The sequence below is a fragment of the Ursus arctos genome, unplaced genomic scaffold, assembly GCF_023065955.2.
Source record: "Ursus arctos isolate Adak ecotype North America unplaced genomic scaffold, UrsArc2.0 scaffold_22, whole genome shotgun sequence".
In the NCBI taxonomy this organism is placed as follows: domain Eukaryota; kingdom Metazoa; phylum Chordata; class Mammalia; order Carnivora; family Ursidae; genus Ursus; species Ursus arctos.
The window spans coordinates 24,544,207-24,571,305 of record NW_026622897.1 but is presented as its reverse complement, the minus strand read 5'-3'; the positions used below and the strand labels follow the sequence as shown (position 1 = coordinate 24,571,305).

The following is a 27,099-nucleotide window of genomic DNA, read 5'->3' as shown; positions in this document are numbered from 1 at the left end:
ACCCTCCGGCACACCCGCTCCTCCTGGTCACCAAGCCCCAGCATGCCGTCCCTCTGCGGAAAGGCCCCCACCCTGTTCTCAGCAGGGCTGCGGCCCGCCCGCTGCCCGGCTCTCCTGGTCACTCCGCCCCACACACCACGCACACCCAGACCCAAATTTTCTTTCTTAGGATCAGTTCATGTCTTCCTCACACCTCCCACATCTGTCCCTATTCTGGATCTTTGCTTCCCGACTGTTTGCTCTGCCTCCCCCAGCTAGCCCGGGGGCTGCGTGGGGCAGAGGCTGGGCCTGGCCTAGTCGCCATTGTACTGTAGCCGTGACGCCACGGCGGGCACATGGGGCCCATTCAGCAGCTATGGGGGATGTACGCGGGAATGAGATGAAGTCACAGAAGCAGGGCACGGGTGTTAAATACTTACAACTTTATTAGGAGCCGGCTGTTGTCCCCGCAGCAGCCCGCCCCCATGTATACACAGTATACACAGCCCAGCCAGTACCCAGGTCCTTCCATCCTTCTGCAGCACGTGGAATGCAAAAGAACCAAACACAAAAGGGGGGCTCTGTAAGTGACAGTGTCTAGTGCCTTCGGGAGCCAACTCCCAGACTGGGAACAACCAAGCCCCTCAGCTCGCCCCAGCCCCCTACTCCAGCCTGGCGAGGCTCACAAGGCTGGACTCCTCCAATCAGTGCACACAAAGGGCAGAGGAGGCAGGGGGCTCCTGAGCCCAGATCCTTACTGGTCCACACCCCATGCAAGAAGTTTCTGGAGCCCCCAGAATCTTCCTCCTCTTCCACAGACATGAGATACCACCTTCACTTTTTATTCCATCACCAGAAACCTGTACCGTGAGGCTTGTCTCTGCTCAGCCTTGGAGAACATGGTTGGATTAGCAAAAACGGTCAAAGATAAGACAAACCTCCCAAGTTGTCTTGGTCATACTTCTTTTAAAAAGGAAAAAAAGGAAAAAGAAAAACATGACAGGAAAGAGCATTTGAGGCCCAGCTTGTGTCAGGAACAAGATAGGTTGTCCCTCCTTGAAATGATTTATAAAGCTGCTCTGCTGGGGGACCAGTCACCCCCACCGACGGCAGCTCCCTTCCCACCCTCCCCATTCCCCTGCCCGTTCTGCACAGCCCCTGTGCCACCCTGTCCTCGCTGAGGGTGCACCAAGCACAGGGTGCTGTGCTATCGTCGGCTAGTGGGGGTCCACATCTGCCCTGGGGCCCTTCGGATGTTGCAGCCCCACGGTGTTCACTCATTCAGGCAGGAAGATTCCTCCTCACTTCATTCCCCAAGAGTGGCTGCAGCCCTGCTTCAGAGATCCGCATGCCCTCTGCCCTGCTGTGGGAGCTCTGGTCAAGGGTTCAGCTCGGGGTGAGGCTGGGATTGGAGCCCCATCCCAGAGGCTTGCCTGGATGGCTGGTTTGTAAGGGAAGCCAGATAAAAGGACTGAACCCCTTTCCCAGGGAAGACACTTGCTCTGATATCAGCTCATTAAAGTCCAGGACGTGTTACCTAACTCAGAAGCAGAATGTCCCGTGCTCATGCCGGGGTAGCTGCACCCTCAAGAAATACCCTGCTTGACCAAAGGCTCTCTAGCCCCAAAACATCTTCCCACTTGGAGCTATAGGAAACACCCTGGTTTCTACATCCCCAACACATCTCTAGGATAGACAGGAGTTCCCACTGATGGCTGCCAAGGGCCTCCGGGTCAGGTCATTGATTCTTGTGTCTCCTGAAACCTGTCCCCAAGGCACCTGAGGAGAGGGATCCTGCTTTCATATGTGAAGCCCCAGAGGGTGGCCAGGCCATAGGGAACAGGAAGCCATGTACCACACACTCATCTTTGTGTCTGGGCCACTCAGTGTGCAGAGGACAACAGCCAGGTCTGCTGGAAGCACCAGGGTCACCACTGCCCCAGGGGAGGGACAGGTGTGGGTACCCAGAGAGCATAGCCTGAGGTAGCAAACAGTGAACCCCGTTATCCAACTGCATTATTATGGGATGTGCCCAAAGCCAGACCACACGTAGCTGTCCAGATGAAGACCCACCTACAGGCATGTGGGTGTTTAGCACCTAGCCCTCCTGGGCATGTCCCATAACCCTCTTAGTGGGGACAGGACCGTGGCCACTCTGAAGGTTCTCTGAGGCAACACAGAGAGAACCTAAGGCAGCAGCCCTATTTATACCCTCCTCTCTGGAAGAAGAAGCCATCAGACATGGGGCCTCCTCCCCATCCCAGGGTGACATCCCCCCAAAGCTCAAGCCCAGCCCCAGTGACATGGAACCCTCCAGGCCACTCCTCAAACTCCCTGCTTCACCACAGAATCCATCACCCCTCATAGCTTTTTTTAACAGTCCGAAGCCTCCCGAAGAAGGCAATAGACTCCCTATTGACTTCCTATACCTATTTGCAAACCTCAGAGGGCGCGTACTTGGAAGCCCCCCCCCCCCGCCCCAGCCTGACGTCCTGGACAGCACAGGAGGAAGAGCTGGCTCTTGAGGGAGGGCCAGGAGTAGAAGGAAGATGAGAAAGCTCCGGACTCCCCCTACACATAGACCTCTTCCCAGATGGGGTGGCCCAGGCTCCAGTTATACCTCATCCCACTCTCCCACCGGTTTCTGCCCACACCAGCCATTTTTTTTATTATTCAGTCCTCGTCAGTCAGAAAGAAAAGGTGGGCTGACAGCACCATATAAACCTGCCTTGTTCAGAAACGGCTTAGAGCCCCCGGGGCCCCCTGAGGGTGCCAAGCTGCCGGGCCATGGCTCTTCCAGCAGCCTGTGGCCTCCCTTACAGGGGGCCAAGGTCCCTGAAGTTCTGCCTGGGAGGTGCCCGTCCTCCAGGTCCCTCGGAAACTGGGCCCCAGCGCCTCTGGCCAGTGCCCGCACCTCTCAGCCTCTCCCAGAGACTGGGCCCTGGAGGAGCCGGGCGTGAGGTAGACTGTGCGTTAGTCACTTGGCTTCCCCCGCCCAGGCCAGGGAGGAGGAGGAGGGGACCGCTCACCCCTGCCCGTGGTCCTTGTCCCTGGAAGTGGGTGACGTCGTGGCCTGGACCCTGGGCCCTGAACTCCGCCCACGGCTCCGGCTGGCCAGAACGCTGGCAGCACCAATGGGGCGGAGAGTGAGGAGGAGAAAAGGACAGTCCTATTCAGCACGGCCTCAAGATGCAGAAGTCCAGCTCCTGGGGCTTCCGGCGCAGGTTGCACTGGTCCCGGGCCAGCAGCCGCCCTCCGGGGCCCAAACACTTGAGCGGACGCCTCTTAAAGCCCCGGCCGCAGCTCTTGGAGCAAGGTGACCAGGCGCCGAGCTCCCAGGTCGGGCAGGGCTCCCCGCAGGCTCTCGTCTCCACCGGCCGATGGGCTGCATCGCAGGCAGAGGCCGTGCGAGGCCCGGGGGGCCCGCGACAGTCGACCGCCCGCTTCTGCAGCCCACTGCCACAGCTCACCGAGCAAGGCCCCCAGCTGCCCGCCACCCAGCGCGCGGGGGGCCTGTCGTCCTGCTGCTCCACTTGATTGGAGAGGCTGAGGACGCTGTTGTGGTGCACGGAGGAGCCCCGGGGGTCCTTGGAGTGGGAGGCCTTGTCCTCCCAAGGCTCTTTGGGCAGATAGAAGGAGTAGCGGACCCGGGGGGGCGTCATCTTGCCCACGGAGAGGACCTCCACGGTCAGGGGCTCCAGGATGGGCCGGGAAGCCTGCAGGCTCTCCACGGCCGTCCCCGTGCCGCTGTAACGCACGAGGCTGCCCTTCACCACCAGGTCCCGCTCCACGGCCGACACCACGAAGTGCCCGTTGAGTAGGTACTGGCCCTGGCCGTTCTTCAGGGCCAGGTAGTTGTCGTCTCCGATCAGCCCCTTGTAGCCACGCTGGCGGATGTCAATGCTCGAAGCGCCTGCGGGGATGGCCACCACGAAATTGTAGCCGTGCCTGTGGGGGGAAAGGGGATCGTGCCTTAGACAGACGCCTGGACAGCAGGCCCTCGTTCCCCCCGGGAAGTCCCAGCTGATTCCCCTTTCACAAACCCTGTGGCAGGTCACAAAGACTAACCAGACGGCTTCAACCACCCCGTGGGAGGTCAGGGGGCACACAAAGTGAAAGGTGGTATGAGATGGTCACCACGTCATCTAAAGCTACATATCCTGGTTCTATTGTCCTGCAATCTTTTTCTTCTCTACATTTATACTGTGGTGAATTCTTTTAAAAAAAAAAAAATCTATTTGAGAGAGAGAGAGCAAGAGCAGGGGGAAAGGCAGAGAGAGACAGAGAATTTCAAGGAGACTCTCCACGGAGCTCAGAGTCCCAACACAGGGGTCAATCTCATGACCTTGAGATCATGAGATCATGAGATCATGACCTGAGCCGAAACCAAGAGTCGGACACTCAACTGACCGTGCCACCCAGGCGTCTCTATACTGTGGTGAATTCTAAGGCAAAGTAAAGCCAAGGTTTTGGAGCCAGACCCATCCCTACCACTGGCTTAGCTGTTGGCCTTGGATAAGTCACTTAGCTTCTCAGGTGCCTCACCTGTAAAATGGAGATCATAATCACACATACCTCATTAAAGCATACCCGGTAAGCACTCAATATATATTAACTGTGAGAAGGAGGAGGAAGGGCAGAAGCTAAGCCTACAGTCCCTTGGTCCAAGGCTGGGGCCAGACACCACACTGAGAACACTGGCCCTGGAGTCGGGCACCCAGATCAAGCCTTGGACACCAACTCCCTGGTGGCTCAAGCCAATCAGTCTCTCTGGGTTCCAGTGTCCTCACCTATACAATGAGGGGGTCAAACTAGATGGTTTCTAAGGCTCTTTCCAGCTCTACTAGTCTATGAAAGGAGCACCTGCCATTTAGGCAGTGAAGCAAGTCTGGGAGTGTTTACCTTGAATTCTCCACTTGGCCTCCCCTCAGATCCCTGCGAATGCCATCCACCTGCAGTGCCCCGGTTCCCAGTAAAGTTGCCCAGCTAGGGACCCAGCAGAGGGCACTGTGTCCAGAGGGGGCAGCAGAGAGTCCTGGACAACCATCTAGGCCTTGGACTCCCAAGTTTTCAGAGCCCACCACATCCCTGCTCAGTGGAGACCTCAGGGGCTCTGCTTCCCCCAGCTTCTTCCAGAGCATGGGTCAGGACTTTCCGAGGAGCGCATTCCCCCTGAAAATAAAAGGGAATAGGCTGGACCTCAGAAAGCCAGGAGCCCCAGCTCTGGAGGTGGGAACTGGAGAAGCCTAGAGACACTTCTTCAGCTGAGCCTGCACACATGTCCCAGGAAGGGGCAGTCCCTAGGTCCTAGTCACGTGCTCTGCTGTTTATTGCCATTCTCGGCTCAGTCTCATCCCTGAGGACAGGGCCTCAGCCTCAGTGAGACAGAGAGGCTGTCACACTTGTCTCCAGGCATGTTTTGTTCTGTGATCATGATTATGAACATTTAGTGAGCATTTATTATGCACCAAGTAGGACACTAAGCATTTTACTTGGAATAACACCCTTAATCTTCACAACAGCATGACAGGAAATATATTCATGTCATACCCATGGTATGAGGAAGGAAATCCAGAATTCCAAAGATTGTGTCACATGCTCGAGGTCATCCAGAAAATGGGGAGCTGAATTTGAACACGGGCGAGTCTTACTTTAGAACTCTAGATAGACCCTAACGACTCTCTGCCATCTTCCTAACTAGCATCTCCTGTTCAGTGGTGGAATCCCCAAGCATTCATCTCTGCTAGATGGATGGATGGACGGATGGATCAATGGATGGATGGATCAATGGATGGATGGATGGATGGATGGATGGATGATGGATGGATGGATAGATGGATGAAAAAAATGAATGAATGAATGAATGAATGAATGAATATCACACTCGCAGAAGAGTCCAAGTGGCCTCTACAGTGAGGGCACTCCCCATTTACCCCAGTCTGACCCAAGCTTTCACCACCTGGGGCACCTCCACTCAGCCCTTCTCCCCCTGCTCCAGGACCCAGAACTCACATGGGCTTGGTGAAGAGGCCCGTCACCTTCTTACAGCTCTTATTGTCGCCCCCACACACCCCACACTTGTCGAATTTCTTCTTGGAGCCCAGGTTCCCATCGCAGCCAGCCTTGATGCACTTGCCTTGGACACAGACCGAGGTGGAGTCCGGAGTACATGGTGTACCGTCCACCACCTGCAGTGCCCCCGGCGGGGAGAAAAGGAGAGAAGGGCAGCTCAGCCAAACTCATCCCTGAAGCCTTTTTCTCTGCTTTGGTCTCCCGCCACACGCTCGCTCACCTTGGGTGCCAACACGTAGAAGTAGCCGGTGCCATTGGCTCGGCAGATGAGCTTGCACTTGTCCCGGGGAGAAACGCCGGAGTACTTGGGCACCCACGCCACGGCGAGGGTGAGCCGGTTGGTGCTATGGTTATAGCCATTGAAAGCCTCACACTGCTCCTCCCGGAAGCTCTTGCCGGAAGCTGAGGACAGAGGAAGCACAGGCAGGGAGCTAAAGGGAGGGGCGGTGCGGGAGAGCCCTCCCCAGGATGCTCAGCCGCCTACGGCTCTCAACAGCTCTTACCCTCAGCCAGGTTATCCTCATCACTGCTGCCACCCCCTCCCAAAGAACTAAAGCAGGCTAGGACCGAAGGATGCAGGTCCCAGAAGATCGTGCAACCTCCAGGCACCGTGCCACCTTCCACGGTAACCTGGCCTTCGATTCCCTCTATAACAGGCATCCCAGACAGTTTTGGGCTAGCAAACCCTTCAGGAATCTTTTGAAACTATCTTCAGAATGTTATTAAATGGATAAAATATATTACATAGGTTACAAAAGATACCAGTTATACTGATACACAACTATCAATGTAGATTGAAACATATCTGTGATATGTGTGCTTCCTTGTTAACCCATTACGTAACAAGATCCAATAATGAGTCTAATAACCACTGTCATTTTCAAGTCATGATGAGAATAAATGGCATTCTGAGAAATCCCAACAACTGAGATGTCATATGAAAATATCCATGATTTCTACTGGTGACAGAGTCACGGGTACTTCTAGTAGTATTAGAGTTTGTTGCCTAATTAAAAGAAATAATAAATTTTAGATAGAGTAGTAAAAAAATATTAAATTTCTAATTAAAAGAAATTAAAAAATGTAAATACAAAAAGGCTAGTAAAAATAGAGATGTAATTTCCTTCCCACCCAAGTTCATGGACCCTGGATGTAGAATTCCTGCTTATGAAGATGGGCTTGTGAATTCTTAACTAAGGGGACATCTAGTGTGTCATTCCCTTGGGCCACTTAGTGTCCCAGCCTCAGCATCAAGAAGAAAACACCCCTGCCCATGGGCAGTGAGCAAAGAAGTGAGCCCAAGAGGAATCCACTCCTCTGCACTTCCAGACTTTGCCCTCCGGGAGAGAATGTTGAATGCAGTAATTTGCAGCCAAGAAGAGGGGGGGTGCGGGGAGAGGGGCCCTCCCCTCCTCACCTGAGCTGGGGCAGGGCTCCAGGTTGCAGGATCGGTACTTCACTCTCACTCCCTCGCAGTACTTGCCCCCGTTGGCAGGGGTGGGATTGCTGCACTGTCTCCGGGCCAGCTGCACGCCCCCACCGCAGGTGCGCGAGCAGGCGCCATAGGGCTCCCATTTGGCCCAGGAGCCGTCCACCTATGAGAAAGAGTCCGTCATGCTCCTGCAGGGGTTGGGATGCCCATCCACACCCTGACCCTGCAGAAGAGTTACACAGGTACGCCACGATCCCATCCCACTGCAAGGAAATCCACCGTGTATCACAAGAGGAAAATGACAAGCAAATGGTCAGCGTACACAGCACCCACGCGACACTTGAACTTGGTAATTAGCAAATGCCAACTGCACCCAGTTATAAATGAGTTTGCTCAGAAGAGAGAGTCAGGTGGCCAAGTTCTATCATCGCCTCTGCCCTCGCCATATGGGTGGTCTTGAGCAAGTAGTAAAACCTCTTAAAATTCAAGTGCTTCATCTACAAAAATGGGGCCAATAATACCCAGGTGTGCAATCAGGCAGAAGTTTAAATAATGCAACGTGTATGAAAATTCCTAGCACTGTGCTTGCCACCGAGCAAGAATTCAAAGTTTCTCCTTACCTATTGTCAGGGTATCTACAAGAGTTTCTAAATCTAAGGCAGAGGCAGCCCCCAGCCTTGCCAGGAAACCTTGTTGCCATAGATATCGGAATATTTTTATTTGCAAATGTTCCATAATTCCGACTTCTCTCCAAACTAGACTTCACCAGATTTTAAGCTCCAACAGGGGCTTAATTTGAGAAAGTTTCACTACATGTAAGAGGTTCGAATGTTTGTGCTCCGAGGAGACGAAGATAGGAAACTACAAAGCAATCCTAAAACTCTATTTGGCTTCGAGGTGAATGATGCAGAGTTGTTTCATTTTTTAAGAGGGTGGAGAAGGGATAGGAAATGTATCGTCTTCATTATGTTTTTCTTAGGATGCCAGTAAAGCGAGTTTTCATCCCCAGAACACACATCAATCGGGCAACAGAGGAAGCAGCCCAGTTGTACAAGCCCGGGATTAAAACGCTATCATACATCATCCAAAGTGACTGACGCATGGAGCTAATCGGGAACTGGCTGCAGGTCATCTAAATACTTTAACTTACGCATACATGCGGCCTCATTACTCTCTCCGCCCTCTGTCAGATAGCTCTTGCCTCACTGTGTCAACAGGCCTCACATCCTGTGAAAGGAACACTTGCCCATAGCCCTGCTTCCTCCTCCAACTAGCGCCCCACCTCATTCCAGCCTTCTGATTCCTAAGAGTGTCTACATTTGCTCCTTGCACCTCCTCCCTCCTCAGTGCCTTGCACTATGGGCTTGGTCCCCATCACACGAGAGAAGTTCTCTGTCAGAGGTCTGAGATGACGCTCCACAGACTGAAAGAGTTGTTGAATTCTTACTAATGGCCAGTGCCATGTACAGCGACTGCCTCCCAGCAGAGGAAACTAAAAATAAGCCTGTGCATGCAGAGCGTCAGGAGGGGTTAAATGCAGGTGGGAGAGAGGGAGGGAGGGAGGTCCTTGGTGAGGTGGGCTGCTCTATATTACAGGGGGTCACGGAGGCTTCCCTGCAGAGCCGACAGGAAGTATGAGAGGGAGTTGTGCAGATAGGAGGGAAAGAACATTCTAGACAGAGGGAGCAATGCAAAGACCCTGAGGAGGGACAGGCCTGGAGTATGCCAGCATCACAAGAGCAAGAGAAGCAGGAGACAAAGACAGAGATACGGCTCACCATCCTGAGCTCGGAGTAGAGCCCCTAAAGGGTTCTGAGCATGTGGCATGACCTGACCTACATTTTAAAGGATCCCTCTGGCTGCGATGGTGGGAACAATCTGTGAGGAGTAAGACCAGCAGCAAGGAGATCAGGTAGGGTGCATGACTAATGATCCAAGGTAGCTTGGTGCGGGGTGATCGCAGATAAGATAGTTTTAAAAAAAAAAAAAAAGGCTCAATTCTGGCTCTATTTTGAAGACAGAGTCAACAGGAATGACTGAAATACCAGACAGATGGATGTGAGAGAAAAGAGGGTTGGCACAAGCAATGGGAGGATAGAATTGCCAAAGCAGGGTTCGGACAGATGACCAGGAGCTCGGTCTTTTCAGATGTTACGTTTAGGATCCTTATCGGTTATCCACATGGCGGCATCAAGATTCAGTGGGGCATGCCCGTCTGTAGTTCAGGCAGAGGTCTGGGCAGGAGATGCAAATCTGGGGGACATCAATGTATAAATGTAAATGGTACTTAAAGCCTTTGGTCTAGATGAATCACCCACAAGGTCAGTGTGGCTAGTGACAGGGACTAAGGACAGCGCTGGAATGCCCAACATTGGAAGAACAAGAGTATGAGGAAGACCCTGTGAAGGGGACCAGAAGGGGCGGCCAGTAAGGGAGGAGGGAAACCAAGACACAGTGGAGCCTGTGTTCCCAGGGGAGGGCGTAATCAGCTGTGTCCAGCGCCGCTAACGGGTCAGGCAATATGAGGAACGATAATCAATCACTAACTTCAGCAGTGCGAGGCCATTTGGCGACCTTAGTGAGAGTTATTTTTAGAGGAAGAGTAGGACAGAAAGCCAGATTGGAATGGGCTCCAGAGAAAAAAATGGCAAGACGGGAACTGGAGAGAGCAATTTCATACCACTCTTTCCAGGAACTCTGTGGTAAGGGGAGTCGGAGAGATAGACTGATTTGTGGAAAGGAAGTAGGATTAGGAGAAATTTTGTTGAAGGTGGGAGGAATTACAGCAAATCTGTATCCTGACAGGAACGATTCAACTCAGGAGAGGGGAAGTCTGACACTGCAGGAGAGAGACGGAAGAATTACAGGAGTGCTTTCCTTGAATGGAGGGGATAGTATCCTCATTGCAAAGCACAGTGGCGGGCCTGCGAAGAGAGCGTGGCCGGCTCATCCATCGCAAAGGAGGGAAGGTAGAGATGACAGGCACAGAAGCAGGGCGGACGGCGGATGTGGCGTGGGAGTTGGTGGAAGTTCTCCTCTGATTACTTGCTTGCTTCTTTTTTCTTAATGAGATTGGTAGAAAGATCACTGGCAAAAGCGGAAATGAGGAGAAAGAGTGGGTCATGGAGAAGAGAGGCAAAGGTGTGATGTGATCGTGTAGGGCGCTGGGAGGGTGAGTGCAGCGAAGCAAATAAAACAGGATACGACTCATGAGCAGCATTGCGGGCCCACCTACACTGTCAGGTCATTAGTTTAAACTGAGACCACTGGGCACGGTTCCACGTCTTTCTCCAGCCACTCTCACCCACACTGGCACCGCTGACCAGGTGGGAGCTGGAGTCCACCAGGGCAGTGTGGTATCCAAGCGAGTAGAGCCGAGAGAGGCAGGAACATGGGAGCCATGAGAGTACATGAAGAAGGGATTTTAATAATGGTCCGTGGAACCTCAAGAAGGTTGATGAGGGCATGAAAACAGCAAGTGGGACTGAAGAATTGTTGGAGTCCAAAACTAGAGGGCTGGACAACAGGGCCTTGGTGGTCAGAATGTGATTCTTATAACTGAGATCCCGGGGGGCGAGGGGGGCCAGGGGGCTGCATGATTAGGAAGATAAGCTTTGTGCTTTGACCTCTGCTGATTAGGGCAGTGTCCTCCATGAAGGGGGGTGCTGAAAGGATTGTCCAGAAAAGAGATTGAGGACGTAGCGGATTTTGCTGCTGATGGACTGTCTTTCCCCATGCTTCTCAGATCACGTTTCCTATCTCCAATATCCTCTTGGGCAACGTCATTAGAGGCTAGACTCATCTTCCCAAGAGAAGAGCCAGCCACGGCTGGCCTGTCCTTAGGACCTTCTAGTTTAAAGCCACACCCTGGTGGTCAAGGCAACCCAGACTAGCCCTAAACCATGCCCCCAAAGACCTTTCCCCTAGAGCCCCGGCCCGTCCACCCCTCCAGCTTGCCCCACCTCCCGGTCTTGGCTCCATCTCTGCCTGATGAGGCCCTACTCGTCCCTCAAGGCTCTCTCCAAATCTGACCTCCTCACCAAGGTTTGTTCAGACATCTCTAATCATCCTTAATCCCTCATCCGTAATTCTCCCATGACGTGCTTTCACACTTCAGTCTTACACAGAACACACACCTCTCTGTGTCTTGGATCATAGTAACATTTCCAGCTTCCCCACTAGACTGCGAGCCCACTGAGACACGACCCAGGTTTTCTTTCTTTTTCTGACTACCACAGTACCTCACACCATTCCCTTTAGGCCGGTGCCCATGAAGTGGCTGACGGTTTAATTAAATGTATGTTTCCAAACCACAGAAAAAGATTTTACATAATTGTGTACCAAACCCAGCTCGGGGCAGCCAACACAGGGCTGGTGAATGCTTTTCTATGATACTGCCTCCGTGTACGTAAGACCCCAGTCAAGCCGTAAGACCCCAGTCAAGTCGCTCTGCAGCAGAGGCGGGGGCGGGGAAGGGATCATGACCACCAGGATCAAGGGACAGGATGGACTTCTTATTCCTGTCTGACAAAGTCCCAATCCCCTTGCCACCCCAACCCCAGGCCTGAAGTTTTTTGTTTTTTGGGGGTTTTTTAAAGATTTTATTTATTTATGTGACAGAGAGGCAGCCAGCAAGAGAGGGAACACAGCAGGGGAGTGGGAGAGGAAGAAGCAGGCTCCCAGCAGAGGAGCCCGATGTGGGACTCGATCCCGGAACGCCGGGATCACGCCCTGAGCCGAAGGCAGACGCTTAACGACTGCACTACCCAGGCGCCCTGAAGTTTTTTTTATATTCAGAGAACATGTGGGTTTCGGATTTGTTCTTATTCAACTATTATTCCTTTTTACCAGGAAAAAAAAAATAACTTTTGCTCTATTATGTTTCAGCTTCAAAAAACAATCTTGACAAAAAGCAAAGCTACAGGGGCGCCTGGGTGGCACAGCGGTTAAGCGTCTGCCTTCGGCTCAGGGCGTGATCCCGGCGTTATGGGATCGAGCCCCACATCAGGCTCCTCCGCTGGGAGCCTGCTTCTTCCTCTCCCACTCCCCCTGCTTGTGTTCCCTCTCTCGCTGGCTGTCTCTGTCTCTGTCGAATAAATAAATAAAATCTTTAAAAAAAAAAAAAAAAAAAAGCGAAGCTACAAATGCCTGCAGCTCGCCCAGGGGTCTGCTTCCTTTCAGCCCTGAGCCGGGCTCACCTCTGGCCCAGAGCTCCCTGGAAACAAAACACGCGCAGAAATAGCTGATAAAGGGGAGGCTGGAAGGAGCCAACAAGTGAGGAATGTCGAAGAGCTAGTGTTGGGCTTTGGGTTCCGGGTTCCTCCCCAGGTAGGATGAGGCCCAGAGTTGAGGGGCTGGGCCTCCTGGCGCCCAGTGCGAGACTTCTCTCATGTGTCTAACGAACGCTTCAGCAAGTTCTCTGACCTACCGTATATCTTGTCTCCAGTCTCAGAGTCAAGACGGGGAGAGGCACAGACAGGGAAACAGAGGCACAGCGCTGCAGTGGGGTACGGTTCCGGCCACACAGCAAACCCGGAGCCTGGAGGCCTCCCAGCAGCCCCACCGCACAGCTCCCACACACTCACCCTGTACTTATTGAGGTTGTGTCTGTCCACACAGGTCCCCTTGAGGCAGAACTTGCCGTCGCCGCAGCTGGTGCCGTCTGCCCAGGGGAAGTGGCGGGTCTGGCACACCATCTGCCCCTTCGCCTTGCCGGTACACCACAGCTTGGTGCAGTACTGCATGTAGGGACACGGCTTCGAGCCCACGCCGAAGGCCAGCTCACACTGCTGGCTCAGGCTGTAGCTGGCACCCGGCAGGTCCTCGGGCAGGGAGATGGGCTTGCTGGGGGCGTCCAGGAGGCAGTCGCCTACAGAGAGTCAAGGGCATTCGTGAGAGCCGAGTTGAGGAAGGCATGACCAGGCTAGCCTAGCGTCTAAGCGGTGGGGAGACAATGAAGCAAGGGCCAGTGGAACAGACCCCCTCGAGAGCCCGACTCTTTGGGGTCAGGCACGCCTTGGGCAATAGAAGACAGATCCAGAGAGGTGGTGAGCACACTCTCCAAGGACAGCACCGACATCCCTCCTCCGTCCTCGTGGCTTACCGTGCCCGCTGTCCAGGAAGTCGGTGATGATGGCAGCGCTGCAGGCTGACCAGGGCTTGGCACGGTCGATCTGGATGAGTGTTGGGGACATCATGTGGTTGGCTCTGAGTTTCCCAAACACCTCCTCACACACTTTCACATTGTCATGGGGCATGTTGAACACGTGGCCTGCGGGGTGAGGCAAGAGGACTCAGAGGGCAGAAGGATGTGGGCTCTGCAGTTTTACAAGGAGGGGGGGTCAGCTGGGAAGCTAGAGAGCCCACGTCAGCGATTTTCAGGCTGGTCATTTCGACCTAGTGATAGACTGCTTTATAAATGTCAAGATGGTGTTCTTGTGTTCTCAGCCCTGTCCATCAGGCCGTGGGCTCAGGGAGGACAGCAGTGTATTTAAAATATTCTCCCCTTAGTGCCTAATTGACGAGATACTCTGACTGCTGAGTCAGACGAAATCACTGGCCAACTGGGCTGGGGCAATTGGAAAAAATAAAACAAAGCCATGAGTAAGGCAGACTCTGACCCTAAGAAAGGATCCCTAAGGCTTCAGGACATGAGGAAGCAAAGACAAATATCTACCCCCTGCCCAAAGCATCCAGGACAAACCAGAAAGAACCCAGAGGGGAACCCCCACACACACCCAAGAGCCCCTCTAGTCTTACCCAGCTCATGGGCAGTGGTGAAGGCTGATGGAAGCCCATCATCTTCGATCACAGAACAACTTCTCTTGGGGTCACACATAGTGCCCACATCAGCCATGCCCAGCGTGTCACAGGTGGTGGCCCCACACAGGTCCTGCCGGGATGGGGGGAGGAACAAAAGCCAGCCAGAAATTAGTGACAGGTACAGAAGGGACCTGATGGAAGAAAAGGCATCCCGTGGGATGTTCCAGCTCATCCCCACTCCCAGTCCAACCACGCCCAGCTCCTTCCTAGCCAGGTCCTTTCTCCCAAGGGGTTGCAGGGCTATCCACAGAATCAACCCAGGCTGAGGGAGGAGGCTTCAGGAAGAAAGCCCTGTGGCTCTCTAAGAAGATTCTACCCAAATCCTACTCAGGGAGATCCTGTGGGAGGAAATCAGGAGGTACAAAATTAAACCACAAGGCCATTGCTTTATATAGAGACAGATTTCCAAACCAGAAAACGATGAGTTCCGCAGCTGGGCGAGGTTCTGGTCATGGCTAACTGAGGCAGGTGGGGGCGGAAGGCAAGTGTGTTCCTCATCCGGAGTCAGTCCTGAGCCGGCTCAGCCCTTGCTGAGCGATTGCCTTTGGACAACCATGAATTAAGCTCAGATTCTCAGCCAAAGGGTCACGGGCCAAGGACCCGCCCAAGCCAGAGATTTGGCTTCCTCAGGCTGGGAGGAGGCAGACGGAGGTGGATACAAGCTCCTATCCAGACACAGCTCAACTGGCTGCAGAAGACCAAGGGGACCATGGCTCTGTGACTCAATAGAAGAAAAAATAAACGAATTGCCACCCAAGACAGTCCCTCCTTTTGTACTAAAACTTAACTTGCAGCAGAAGCTAGGAATTCCTGCAACAACCCCAATGGGAAGCACTTCCGGGGACACTAAAGGGCAAAAGGGGGTCCTGGGGGCTTATATCTCAATGAATTTATTGAGCATTATGGGCCAGCAATGCACATATATATTTTAAGAGCCCAGGAGTTGTTAATAGGATAAAATACTTATCACTTAACAGAGAAGACACTGTTGAACTGGTGATACTGGGATTCTGTTCATTACATCCTTGCCTTTCTCTATAGTTAACGAGGAACTATTCTATGTATCATCTCACTTAGTCCCCAGCCGCGTTAGGAGGCAGATGTATTATTTTTTTTTAAAGATTTTATTTATTTATTCGACAGAGATAGAGACAGCCAGCGAGAGAGGGAACACAGCAGGGGAGTGGGAGAGGAAGAAGCAGGCTCATAGCAGAGGAGCCTGATGTGGGGCTCGATCCCATAACGCCGGGATCACGCCCTGAGCCGAAGGCAGACGCTTTAACCGCTATGCCACCCAGGCGCTCCAGGAGGCAGATGTATTATTATACCTATTTGTCAAAGGTGAAAACTGAGGCTCGTGCTCATAGTGATGATTTATTAAATGCTGACATTGTGTGTGCACTTCACAGGCGTGACCATATTTCATCCTCGCAACATCCCACTGGAAGAATGACTGCTATTATCACCTTCCGCAGACAAGGAAGCTGAAGTTCACAGAGGTCCAAGTCGCGGCGTGGAAATGTGCACTGGGGTCTGTATGATTGACTATCGTCAGCACTCTTTCCACCACGTCAAAGCTGATTGCTCAGCAACTCCTAAGTTAACTCTCCGGAGAAAGAGCTGTGTGTGTTCTCCGTGGGAGCCAAGGTGTCCGCATAAACACACCCAGAGCTGTTCTCAATTTTCGTTCTCTTTAGGGCTATGCGCACGTGCGTGTGCAGACACATGCTGACGTGGGGAGAAAGGGGGGCAGCAGAGTTAGTGGGGCCAGGGGGCATAGGAGGAAAGTGGTCATAGTACAGAAAATCAGCAAAATTTAATCCAGAGCACTCAGAAGTTTACCACCTGAGCAGTCAGACTTGGCTTCCCACGGTCAGGTGACAGTCACACCTTCTAATGAGTTAACAGTTTCTCTGGCCAAAGAACTGAGAGGGCGATCAGACTCCAGAGTTCGCAGGTCAACAATGAGTGATGCATGCCCGGCCTTGATCTGCTGTCCTGAGCTCACACGTGGCATGTCTGCCACTTCGGGGAACCCTCGGGGTGAACCTCAAATTCCCTCTCTTCCAAATATTCTTCCCACTCCAAAGGGTCACCCTTCCAGAAAGTTCTCCTTCCCCTAGAGTTCTGAAACCGAAAAGAGGTTGGGAGGGGATGTTCACCAGGCAAGCAGTTTAGGGAATATGGCTGCTGAGGAACAGGACCGGGTCGCAAGGAACAGCCTGTGAATGGCCGGAAGAGGGGGCAGAAGACGAAGAAGGAAGGAATGGAGGTTTGCATTGGGGCATGGGGCAGAGGGTGGGGGAACTGGACCCATTTGTTCCTGGACACTACAGTCTAGCATCCCCACTAAGGCAGGAGTCTCTGAAAACTCTTATCTGGCGGTCACAGCCCATAGGAAGACCCTGTAGGACAAACGTGACACTGCCCCAGGGTCACCATGCACACACACAAAGGGCATGGGAGGAAGAACCAAGAAGCCTAGATTCTGGTCCTGGCCCCACCACGAAGTAGATGTGTGACTTTGAGCAGGTCACCTCTCTCCTCGGGGCCTCAGTTTCCTCCTCCAGAGAAGGGCCGATTCTCAACTAGAACCCAGACTGGACTAGTGCTTTAATTAAGCCTCTGCTCCTGCCCCAATCCCAGGGTACACCGCCCCTTCTGGCCCTCTAGGTTATAAAAGGAACACACAGAGTGATACACTTTAGAATGGAAAGAACCCCGATCTTGTCTTCTAACCCATCAAACTAACTCCCCGAAAAGGGAAGGTCAGCCATGCGGACACTCCGAGTCCTAGCCCCTGCCCTGGTCAGCAGGAATGGTGAGGCCAGACTGACCGCTCGGACTGGGCTCTAAGCAGCCACTGGACCTCCACTGTCCAGCAGCCCGCCTCTGCCGCTGGAAGGTCCTTAAAGCCAAAAGCCTCCTTCCTCCCTGGGAGGGTGGATTCTCTCTGGAGTGAAGACATGCAGCTGCAGGCCCTTCCTGGCCAGGAGCAACCTGTTCTTTCCATCAAGAAATCCCGGTTTCCCTGGATCAAACAAGAGGAACGAGGAAGGAGCCGGCGAATTTCCTGAGGATCAGGGTGTAGCTGAGAGCAGCCAGCCTGCAGGAACCGCTGTCTTCACTGTGGGAAGATGCAGCTGGTTGGGGTCAGAGGCTCTGCCTGTCCCTCGTCCCCCAGTCAGGGACTCCAGTGAAGAATCGCTGGACCTTCGTTCTTTGAACGCCCACAGGCGGGTGCGCGGGGCTCAGCAATGCCTCATTTGTGGCACTGAATGTCTCCACCCTTCTGGAATGAACTCAGATGCACTCAAATTGCTTTAACCTCTTCAGTTCAGGCACTTGTCTCCAGAAATAGAAACGGTTCTGGTTCCTTCTGCCGGGAGGGTGTAGACACTCCCCACCCAACCCCTAACCTACCTCACTATTTCCGGTAATCTGCCATTTCTCCTTGAACCTGCGGCTGCTTTTCCAGATGACCCCAGAATCATCTTGGCCAAGACCCTAGTCCTCCCAGATTACTGTTTTCTAACTGTGCCTTTTCATAAAATAATTTAGGATTGGAGCCACAATTTGAGAGAAAGCAAGCACCTTGCCGTGGCCCAATCCGCATTTCCCATGCTCGCTCCCTCCACGCCCCACCAGGGCTCCCCATGGCCCTCCTTCTCACCTCCTCTCATTTCGCCTGCCATGTACTGAGATGCTCATATTTTCCAGCAGTACAGGGTGGAGGACCCACAAAAATTAAGCACGTTAACTTTTTTTTGGTAATGTAGCAGAAGACATTTGTTCTCCCGTACCAGCTTCCTACTCGTTGAAGGGCAGGGCTCCTCTTCATGGCCACACCATAGCATCCAGTACCACACAACTTTCGAGCCACCCTCTCATTCTGCAGATGGGGAAATCAAAGCTCGGTGGACTAAGATTGCTCACCCGAGGCCACACAGCCACTAACATGGGAACTGACCCCATGCCTTTTGACACCAGGCCGGCAGTGGTCTTTGTAGTCAGGATATCATAATTACTGTTGAAAACCTCCCTGCGTTGGTATTAATACTGCGCCTTTAACTTGTTTCCCATGAATCTCTGTCATGCATCACTGTATGACCTTGTCCGACCTCAAATCCACGTCTGTTTGTAATCCCCAAGCATGGGAGGGCCTTGCTTTGCTAGAAGAAAAAAAAAAAAAAAAACTAGCGATTCTGGGTGTCTGGAGAACATGGCAAAGATGCCTGGCGAAGGAAAGAATGCACCCTGGTCACGGCCATCTGCAGGTTTGGTTTCGCTAGAATATAAATTCCTCAAGGTGTACAAAATGGTATTACAGCGGGAGACTGAGATAACCAAGACAAGAATTGCCTCTGTGAGGAAGAAGAGAAATGAAGCTTGCAGGGAGACCAAGCTTTCTCCGGAAATCATCAGTTCAAGAGAGGGCACGTACCCACCTAAGGTGGGTAGCGAACACTTACCGAGTTGCTACTATGAGCCGAGCACTGTTCTAAGAGCTTCCCTGCACTAGCTCATTGAATCTTCACGAAGGCTTTGGGAGGGAGATGCCGTTATTAGGCCCCACTTTATAGATGAGGCTCAGAGAAAGTAAGTTACTAGCACAGGGTCAGTGAGCCCAAGGCTACACAGGAAGGGAGAGGCGGAGTGAAGGTTGAAATCCAGAAGCGCAGCCTCAGAGCTGGAAACTTCCCTAGCATTGGTTCTGCTTCTGGTATAGACGCACCCCTCGAATAAAGGGGCTAGGGAATCTCAAGATAGCCAGACTGTCCACCCCATACCCTCAGCCCCCAAAGTACACATTGGCCACTGAGTGGGGAGAGGTCTGGGAGAGGCCGGTGGAGAGGGAAATGGCAGAATTAAATGCCAAGAGTGCTCTTAGTGCAGTGCCTGCACCTCCTTCCTGGTTGTGCAAGCTCCTGGTTCCTTGCCCACACCTGCACTGACACACCGATCTCATCCCTGCTCTGCACCATGTCTGCTGGCTCCTCGCCGGGGCCTCTCCTTTCTCCAGGGCAAAAACGGATGGCCAAGAGCCAAGAAGAAATGCCAGAAGGACCTAGGACTCCCTCTCCCAACCTTGAAGCCTGACAGCTACAAACGCTGGATTAATGGTCCCCAGTAAGGAAGGCGAACTACCTCGAAATCCATAGCTGCACACAGTCCTTTCGCTAACATCGGTGCCCTCCTCCCATGAATACATACTGAACAGTGGCTGCGTGCAGGGGCCCAGTGGAGGGGCTACAAAGATATAAAAAGGTCTTACTTAAAGGAGTTTACAAGTCAGTGGGAACGGCAAATTCTGGGGCCATGGTTTCCACACAAAAACAGACGAGTATTAAGTACACTTTTAAGTGCAATGCGACAGAATGCTTTAAAACAGGGCCATCCCAAATGTAAGTTCCAGCAACGGACCTGTAGGTAATTACTCAACAACAACAGAGGTGCTGAGTGACCACGAAGGAGCAATGACAGTAGCTGCCATTAACTGGGTGCCTGTTCTGGAACACTTGCTAACTTATCCTTGATCCCACCTTTAAGTTCAGTACCATGACCATCACCCTTATGAGGAAAGTGAAGTTCAACTGGCTGATTCGTTCAACGTCCATTGCTAAAAGTCAAGTGCCAGGACTGAAACTCAGCTCTGTCTCACTCCCAACCTGTGTTCTTTCCATTGTACCACACAACCAAGGACAGGCATTGAGGCAAGGTGTGGGGGGCAGGGGGTAAGCACCAAGAGTGATACAAACATCTACCAAGAAGTTCAAAGGTAGGACAAGAGCAGGACCAAAGGAAGGAAAAAACCTCATTTGCCTTCCTGATTGAACCAGTGGGTAAGAAAAAGAGAGAAAAAGATTCTGGTGCACATTCCTCCCGATGTTTATAGCAGCGTTATCTACAATAGCCAAATTACGGAAAGAGTCAAATGTCCATCAACAGAAGAATGGATAAAGAAGGTGTGGTATGTGCATACAATGGAATATTACTCAGCCATCAAAAAAATGAAATCTTGCCATTTGCAACAACATGGGTGGAGTTAGACAGCATTATGCTAAGGAAGATAAGTCACTCAGAGAAAGACAAATACCATCTGATTTCACTCACATGGGGAATTTGAGAAACAAACAAAAAAAACTGGTCATAGGGGAAAAGGAGAGAGGCAAAGGAGAAACAGACCCTTAACTACAGAGAACAAACGATACCAGAGGGGAGGGAGATTAAGAAGTACACTTACGGCAATAAGCACCGGGTGTCGTATGGAAGTGTTGAATCACTAAATTGTACAGCTGAGGGACACCTGGGTGGTTCAGTCGGTTAAGCATCTGTCTTCAGCTCAGGTCATGATCCCAGGGTCCTGGGATAGAGTCCCACAATGGGCTCCTTGCTCAGCGGGGAGCCTGCTTCTCCTTCTGCCTGTCACTCCTCCTGCTTCTACTCCTTCTCTCTCTCTGACAAATAAATAAATAAAATCTAAAGAAAAAAAATCGTACACCTGAAACTAATATTACACTGTATGTGAACTAACTGGAATTTAAGTAAAAACTAAAAAAGAGAGAGAGAAAGAGAGATTCGGTGCCCATTCCTTCCTCCAAACTTCCTCCCCATCTTCCACTATTAATGCAGGCATTCTTATTTGGTGTAAGTAAAAGAAGGAGGGAGAAGAGCAATTACTTTCCAAGTCAGGGAGCAACCGTATTCCACTCCTTCCTCTCTATTTCTCCTTCCGCCTTCCTCCCTCCTAGAAGTAGTGCTGAGTTTCCATTCAGTGATAAAAGATTTACAAACTCTTGAACACTGAAACTACAGATGCCCCTCTCTGCTAATATCTTCCAAGGCCTGACTTCAAAAAAGATCCTGACAAAATTACGATTCTCTTTATTGTATTAGGAGAGATGTATAAAATACATATTATCATTTTATTAACCTTCTTTATTGAACAGTAAATTTCACTGCCATATGGCAAGTCGTTTATCATAGAAAGAACTGGCCTCCATTTCAAATGAGGTTCCAGAGTGCCGTTCCACTCAGCACAGTACAGAATACGTGTACGTGCCTACCCCCACGGCTGCCGCACAAAAGCGTGGTACAACTCAAGGCCAAAACTTCAAGAAGGTAAGTGCCAAGCTTCGGACTGGGAGGCAGAAAGGGTGAGGACATGAATGAAGGAAACGAAAGAGAAGAGAAAGATGACAAGGAGCCTGCCCTGGAGAATCTCAAAAGAGGAGAAAGGGAGCACAGAAAAAAATGGTGAGGGGAGGAGGGGAGGAGGGAACGGCAGGCATACAGTGGTACTAAGCGCAACAGAATACAAAACATGAAGGAATAAGCCAGCAGAAAACCACAAACTATAAATCCTACAAGACAAAGTCAGTTCAAAGGAGAAAATGTTACAAATAGCAAAACAGATGGTGGAATGGAGAGAGACTCCTGCAACTCGGGAAACAGGCTTCCTTTCCCATTGCCACCAGCTCTCTCATCCCACTGCCTTCTTGCCACCTGTCCCTCATCCCCCTCCCCCACCCCACCCCACCTCGAAAGCCTTCCCTGGCTCCAGCCGCAAGGAGAATGCCTCCCCACCAGACTTTGGACGAAGGGGCCCATGTCCCCCCCATGGCACTCAACACGCCCAAGTATAACGAGCTATTTCCTTGTCAGGCTCCCTGATATTCGATGAATTCCTGAGAGCCAGAGGCCACATCTTAATATCTGTACCTCCACAGCCCAGGACGGGACCTGGAAATAACAGAGGCTCAAAAAGTATTTTTAAAATGTAGAACAAATTCATGAAACCTAGTCCACCACAAAGCTACCCAGATAGCAGTGGCATCAGAGGCAAAGAGAGAGAAGACAGAGGGAAATGCAGTCTTATTACGTCCCAGCACCAAACACCCCGTCCCTGCTGCCCGGGGCAACAAGAGGCCATAGAAAGGTTTCTTCTCATAGAAATGAACGTCCACCCAGAAAGACTGGCTCTAATTCTCCGCAGATCCTGGTTCCAATCCCGTGCTGACCTCACCCTGCTGTTATGAGCCTGGAGACCGATTGCTTTGCAAAATCAGACGTGTGCGCCTTCTCCAGGAATAAGAACTTACTCTGAATCTTTAAGTCAACTCCTCAAATTGTCAAAATACTTGTTGTATGATCAATTTTTTTTTCTCCTTTGCACACAGCAAAGGCTCCTCCCTGGGTCATGTCTTCCCAGTGTTTTGATTTCAACACCCCACGCCCCTCCCTCTGCCTGCCAAGAGGACAGCAGCGTCTCCCCATAGCCTGGCCCAGCCTTGTTTTCACACACAGCAATCCCGATGGTGGGTCCAAGGGGGAGCCCTGGGGCTGGCCAGTCCTGCCGCTCCTACCCTCCTTCAGGCACCCGGCACCCAGAGCTCTACACGAGCTGCGCTTAGCTCTTCCTCACAGGGGGAAATACAGTCTGACTGAGCCTGACCCTTTCCTGCTTCCTCCCCGTGAAAACCACAACTAGAGTACAATCAGTCAGAGTCACTAGCCATTTCAGAATTTTCTGGGGGGACCAGAAAATTTAGGTGACTCTAAAGATGTCTAACAGTTCAAGATCCATTATAGACAAAAGGTGATTAACAAAATAAGCACATTTCTAGAAACTTCTTATCCAAACAAACAATATACAGGTGATCCTTGAATAATATGAGGGTTGGGGGCACTGACCCCCATGTAGGGGAAAATCCACATACAACTTTTGATTCCCCAAAAACTTAAACTACAAAATAACTCTACTATTGACCAGAAGCCTTACTGATAACAGTCAATTAACACATATGTTGTATACTGCATGTACTATGTACTGTATTCTGACAATAAAGTAAGCTAGGGAAAATAAAATGTGATTAAGAAAATCAAAAGAGAAAATATATTTAGAGGACTGTACCGTATGGAAAAAAGTCCACATATAAGTGGACCCACGCCGTTCAAACCCATGTTGTTCAAGGGTCAACTGTATATATTTATCTTCATAGAAATAAATATGTATATGTCTATATGTATATATATTCCAATTTTAGTAAGAAAAAGCATTGATTACGCCAACATTATAATAATCAGGGAAGCGCATATCTGAGCTAAAGGATCACTACTAACACTTACAAAGTACAACAAAAGTTCCTCTTGTGTTGGAGGACAGCGGGAGGCTCCTCCAGGTTCCCGGAGACCACATCTGCCTCCGTCCACAAAGAGCAGCTGCATGCTCTGTTCTCATCACATACTGTACCTTCCCCAGGGGATTCAGGAATGAGCAGTGCCTAAGACCCTGAGAACGCAGCCAGGCCCTAAAGTCTGTGCTGGCAAGGAGGTGAGAGAGAGAGAGAGATGTTCCCTCTAAAGCATGAAACACATACCTGGATGTTGGTCCTGCCAACACAGCCTCCCCACTTTCTGGCTTCGCCCTCTAGACGCCTAAGAGATAGAGCTTCTAAAAATCACATCTTGCACGTCACTGCTTCTGACCCAAGTGCTCATGCATGTTGTCCCCATTATGCATGTTTCATAGAGCCCCTGGGTCTACAGCACACACCACTGACAGACAGAAGCTGTCACGCTGCTCGATTGCTTCTTCTTCAAAAGGCGAATCCTTCTGATGGGGTGGCCCCTATTCCCAGCAGGAGTCCTCTTTCTAGGGCTGGTTCCAAAAGTCAGCCTCGCCACTAAGCGGCGGAGACAGAGGTCTGTTACTTTAGAAGCCGAAAGTAACCTCCACAGGGGCATCCCAGGTAGCAGATGGGCCAACAGCTGCTTTGCCCATTAAGATATCCTGTTCTTGGCCTTTGCTTTTTTTTTTCCCCCAGCAATCTGACTGCCGAGTTGGTCTGTGTGCAGGGGTGGAAGCCACCTCCTCTGCTGTCTCCCCATGACTCAGGCAGTGTGTGTAGGGGCTGGGCAGTGGCAGCTCTGCAGACCTCAGTTGGAAGAATGAGTGCAAGGAAACTGACTCAGGCCAAAGACCTCCCTAGAGAAACCAGGTGGTGGGAGGAGAAGGCTGGGAAAGGAGGAAGTTCAATTCCAGGAGGGGACCAGCGGTGCCAAATGGGTTAGTGTGGAAGACTTTAGCTCCAGCCCCGCGTGTGCCAGCGCAGCTCTGAGTGGCCTTTGGAAAGAGTGGAGAGTGAGAGCCCCACAGGCAACCAAGGATTCTGGGCCATCCCCGGAATAAGATGGTTGTGATAATAACAAAACAAGAGCATGGCACAGATTCGAGCCGCAGCCCCCCAAATCAGGGGAAGCGGGTCACTTTGGATGGCCGTCTTCCTCCCAGTCCCAGCCATGAATCTCAGAAATTGCAAGAATCCAAAAACTTCACAGAACCCTATCACTCCAATGATCTATGCAGGTAAAGGCTCATAGACCCATAGCGAAAGGCAGAGCTGCTTCTGTGATCTGACCATCTTTCTAAGCCCCGTACTCAGTATCTTTCCAATCCCGCACCTGGGGTCTCCAGATGCTCTTGACCAAGCTCACACCACTTGCACACCGCCGGAAGTTTCAGTGAGTCGGTGTCATGAGCAACCTTGCCTGTTCTGCTCCATAGCACACATCAGGGCAAACGGGTCACCCTGGGCCAACAGGGAAATGGGAAAATTGAGAGATTTTCCCCAACTCAGCTCCAAGTGAAACTCCACTAGAAACGCCAGGCTCCAAACAGGTGCTCTAACTGGATTGCCTGCTCTGAATGGACTGGAATCCGCTCAAGCAGAAGCCAGGCCCAGCACAGGAGAGTACAGGAGAAGCAGCAACCAAGGACGGAATGCTCCCGGTATTTGACTGTCCTTTTCATTTCAACCACAAAATATCCCAAATGATTCCCTCCATCCCAGTCCAGGTTTTCGAGGCCCAAGACGGAGGATAACTGAACATGTTACCCAGAGGAAATGAAGCCAGGCTCTGAACTGGGTTGCTTGCGTCACCTTCCAGTTTTACAAGAAGAGAAAAGAAGCCTCGGAGGGGATATTTGAAAGGATTTAGACGCCCGGGTTGAATACGGGCGGACCTTTCCCGACCCCTCCAACACCATCCTCAGAGCGCCTCCTATCTGCCAAGGAGACACACTGCGGCTCCGGGGCGGCAACTTCCTGGGTTCCGGCCCCTCGGCGCCTGCTCTACGAGGCGCTGATTGGCCACGCCAGGCCAACACCTTCTGAAGGAGCGGGCGCTCCTCCCACCGCCCACGTGCATTCAGATGCACGTGAGCCGAAGCTCCCCGGAGCCTAGGAGCGGCCTGTCCCTGGAAGATCCAAAGTGGGAGTCCGAAGAGATCAACAAAATTTTAACCCGGGATCACTTGTTTGGTACAAAGGGCATTTGGAGAGCTAAGGGCGGTGACCTTAAGAAAATGGGGCTATTGGGATCCAAAGAGGTGACAGATCAACTCACCTGCCTGGTGAAGAGGATGGCTGTGTCCCAGTACTCTGGGTGTTTGTCACTCACTTTATTCAGCTTCTTCTGCCAGGCGCAGAAGTTTCGCAGCGTCAAGGCCGCGTTGCCCGTGACCTTGGGCCCTGTGTCGCGTTCTCCAAGAAGCAGCACCTTGACCACGACGATATTGATGGGGTTGAGGATGCTGGGATGGCGGTACAGTCGTGCCGCCGTGGCCAGCAGCGTCAGCAGATAATGCTCCAAGTCCGCGCCGTGGAACTTGACCATTGACTCGTCCGCCACCACCAGTGTCTCCACGTACCGCGGGATAGACACGAAGCGCTTGGCGCGCCCGGACCTCCGCCGACTGCGACTCTCTCCTAAGCCGGTCCCCCGCGGCTTGTAAGGGTCCAGCGCTCGCAGTATGGCGGGGTTCCAGCCTGAGGCCACCCCGCAGCGAGAGGTGGGATCTCCGGGAGGCCCGCCAGGGGCGCCCCGGCGCTGGAGGAGGTGTGCGCCCTGGCTGTTGCGCTGTGCCGCCTGCGCGCTGGCGTTGGGGAGCGGACTAATGACATACTCGGCGCCTCTGTAGCCAAAAGCTCCTCGTAGACCCCCGCACAGGCTCATAGCGGCGAAGGAATCTGGCTCTGCATTCACGTCCCCAGAGTAGAAGCAACGTCGCAAGTCTGGAGAGTTCCCGGTGAGTGCCGGGAGGCGGACGCCCAGATGCTCAGTGGCGAAGGCGGGCGCCAGGAACTGAGCATCCAGAGTCAGGTGTAGGTAAAAGTCCTCCTGAAATGCTGTGATCTGAAAAATGAGTCCCTGATCCCCGGAGTCCTCGGGACCCCTCCGGTAGTAGTGGCGGCCGTTGATATCCGGGTCCAGTCGGATGGGGACCACCACCTCCTGATCTGGCTCTGACCCGCCAGCGGGTCCCCCGGCGAGAGCCAGGGTTAAGATACCCAGCAGAAGCATGGCGCCGGGCAGCGCACCGCCGCGCTCTCGGAAGGGCTCGGCCCGGCTCCCCGGCCGCCGGCGCGTCTCCTGGCAGCCGGCACACGGGAACCACCAATGCTCCGGGGCAGTCCGTAGCTCCCAGAAAGCAGAGCAAAGGGAGGGAGACTCCTCCCAGAGCAGGGAGCGTGCACCGAGCAGCCCGCGCCTCCTACCTGTGCCTTTCCAAGCAAAGCGCGCCCTGGGAGCTTAAGTACAATCGCTGTCAAGTGCAAGGACGGAGATTTGCAGCCGAGAGCTAGAGGGAGGTGCCGGGCCGCTTCTTCGAACCGCAGCCACTCGCTGCGCCGCAAACCAGGCGCTGGGCGAGCCTATTAAAGGCCCCCTCCTCTTTGGACTGCCCAGTCAGCGCCCCTCCCTCTCTCCCGTCCCAGCCTCCCAAAGCTTGC

The 27,099-nt window shown here is 52.4% G+C and overlaps 1 protein-coding gene across 1 annotated transcript; it reads right to left on the bottom strand.

The window, feature by feature from the left end:
• Window positions 1-401: 401 nt before the first annotated feature.
• ADAMTS15 (ADAM metallopeptidase with thrombospondin type 1 motif 15) lies at window positions 402-27,099 on the bottom strand. Its single transcript, XM_026505387.4, has 8 exons — window positions 25,715-27,099; window positions 14,243-14,375; window positions 13,587-13,754; window positions 13,069-13,352; window positions 7,469-7,646; window positions 6,272-6,453; window positions 5,992-6,167; window positions 402-3,927 (listed from the first exon to the last, which is right to left on the bottom strand). The coding sequence occupies exons 1-8, from the start codon at window positions 26,669-26,671 to the stop codon at window positions 3,153-3,155; spliced, it is 2,853 nt and encodes a 950-aa protein (XP_026361172.1). The 5' UTR covers window positions 26,672-27,099; the 3' UTR covers window positions 402-3,152.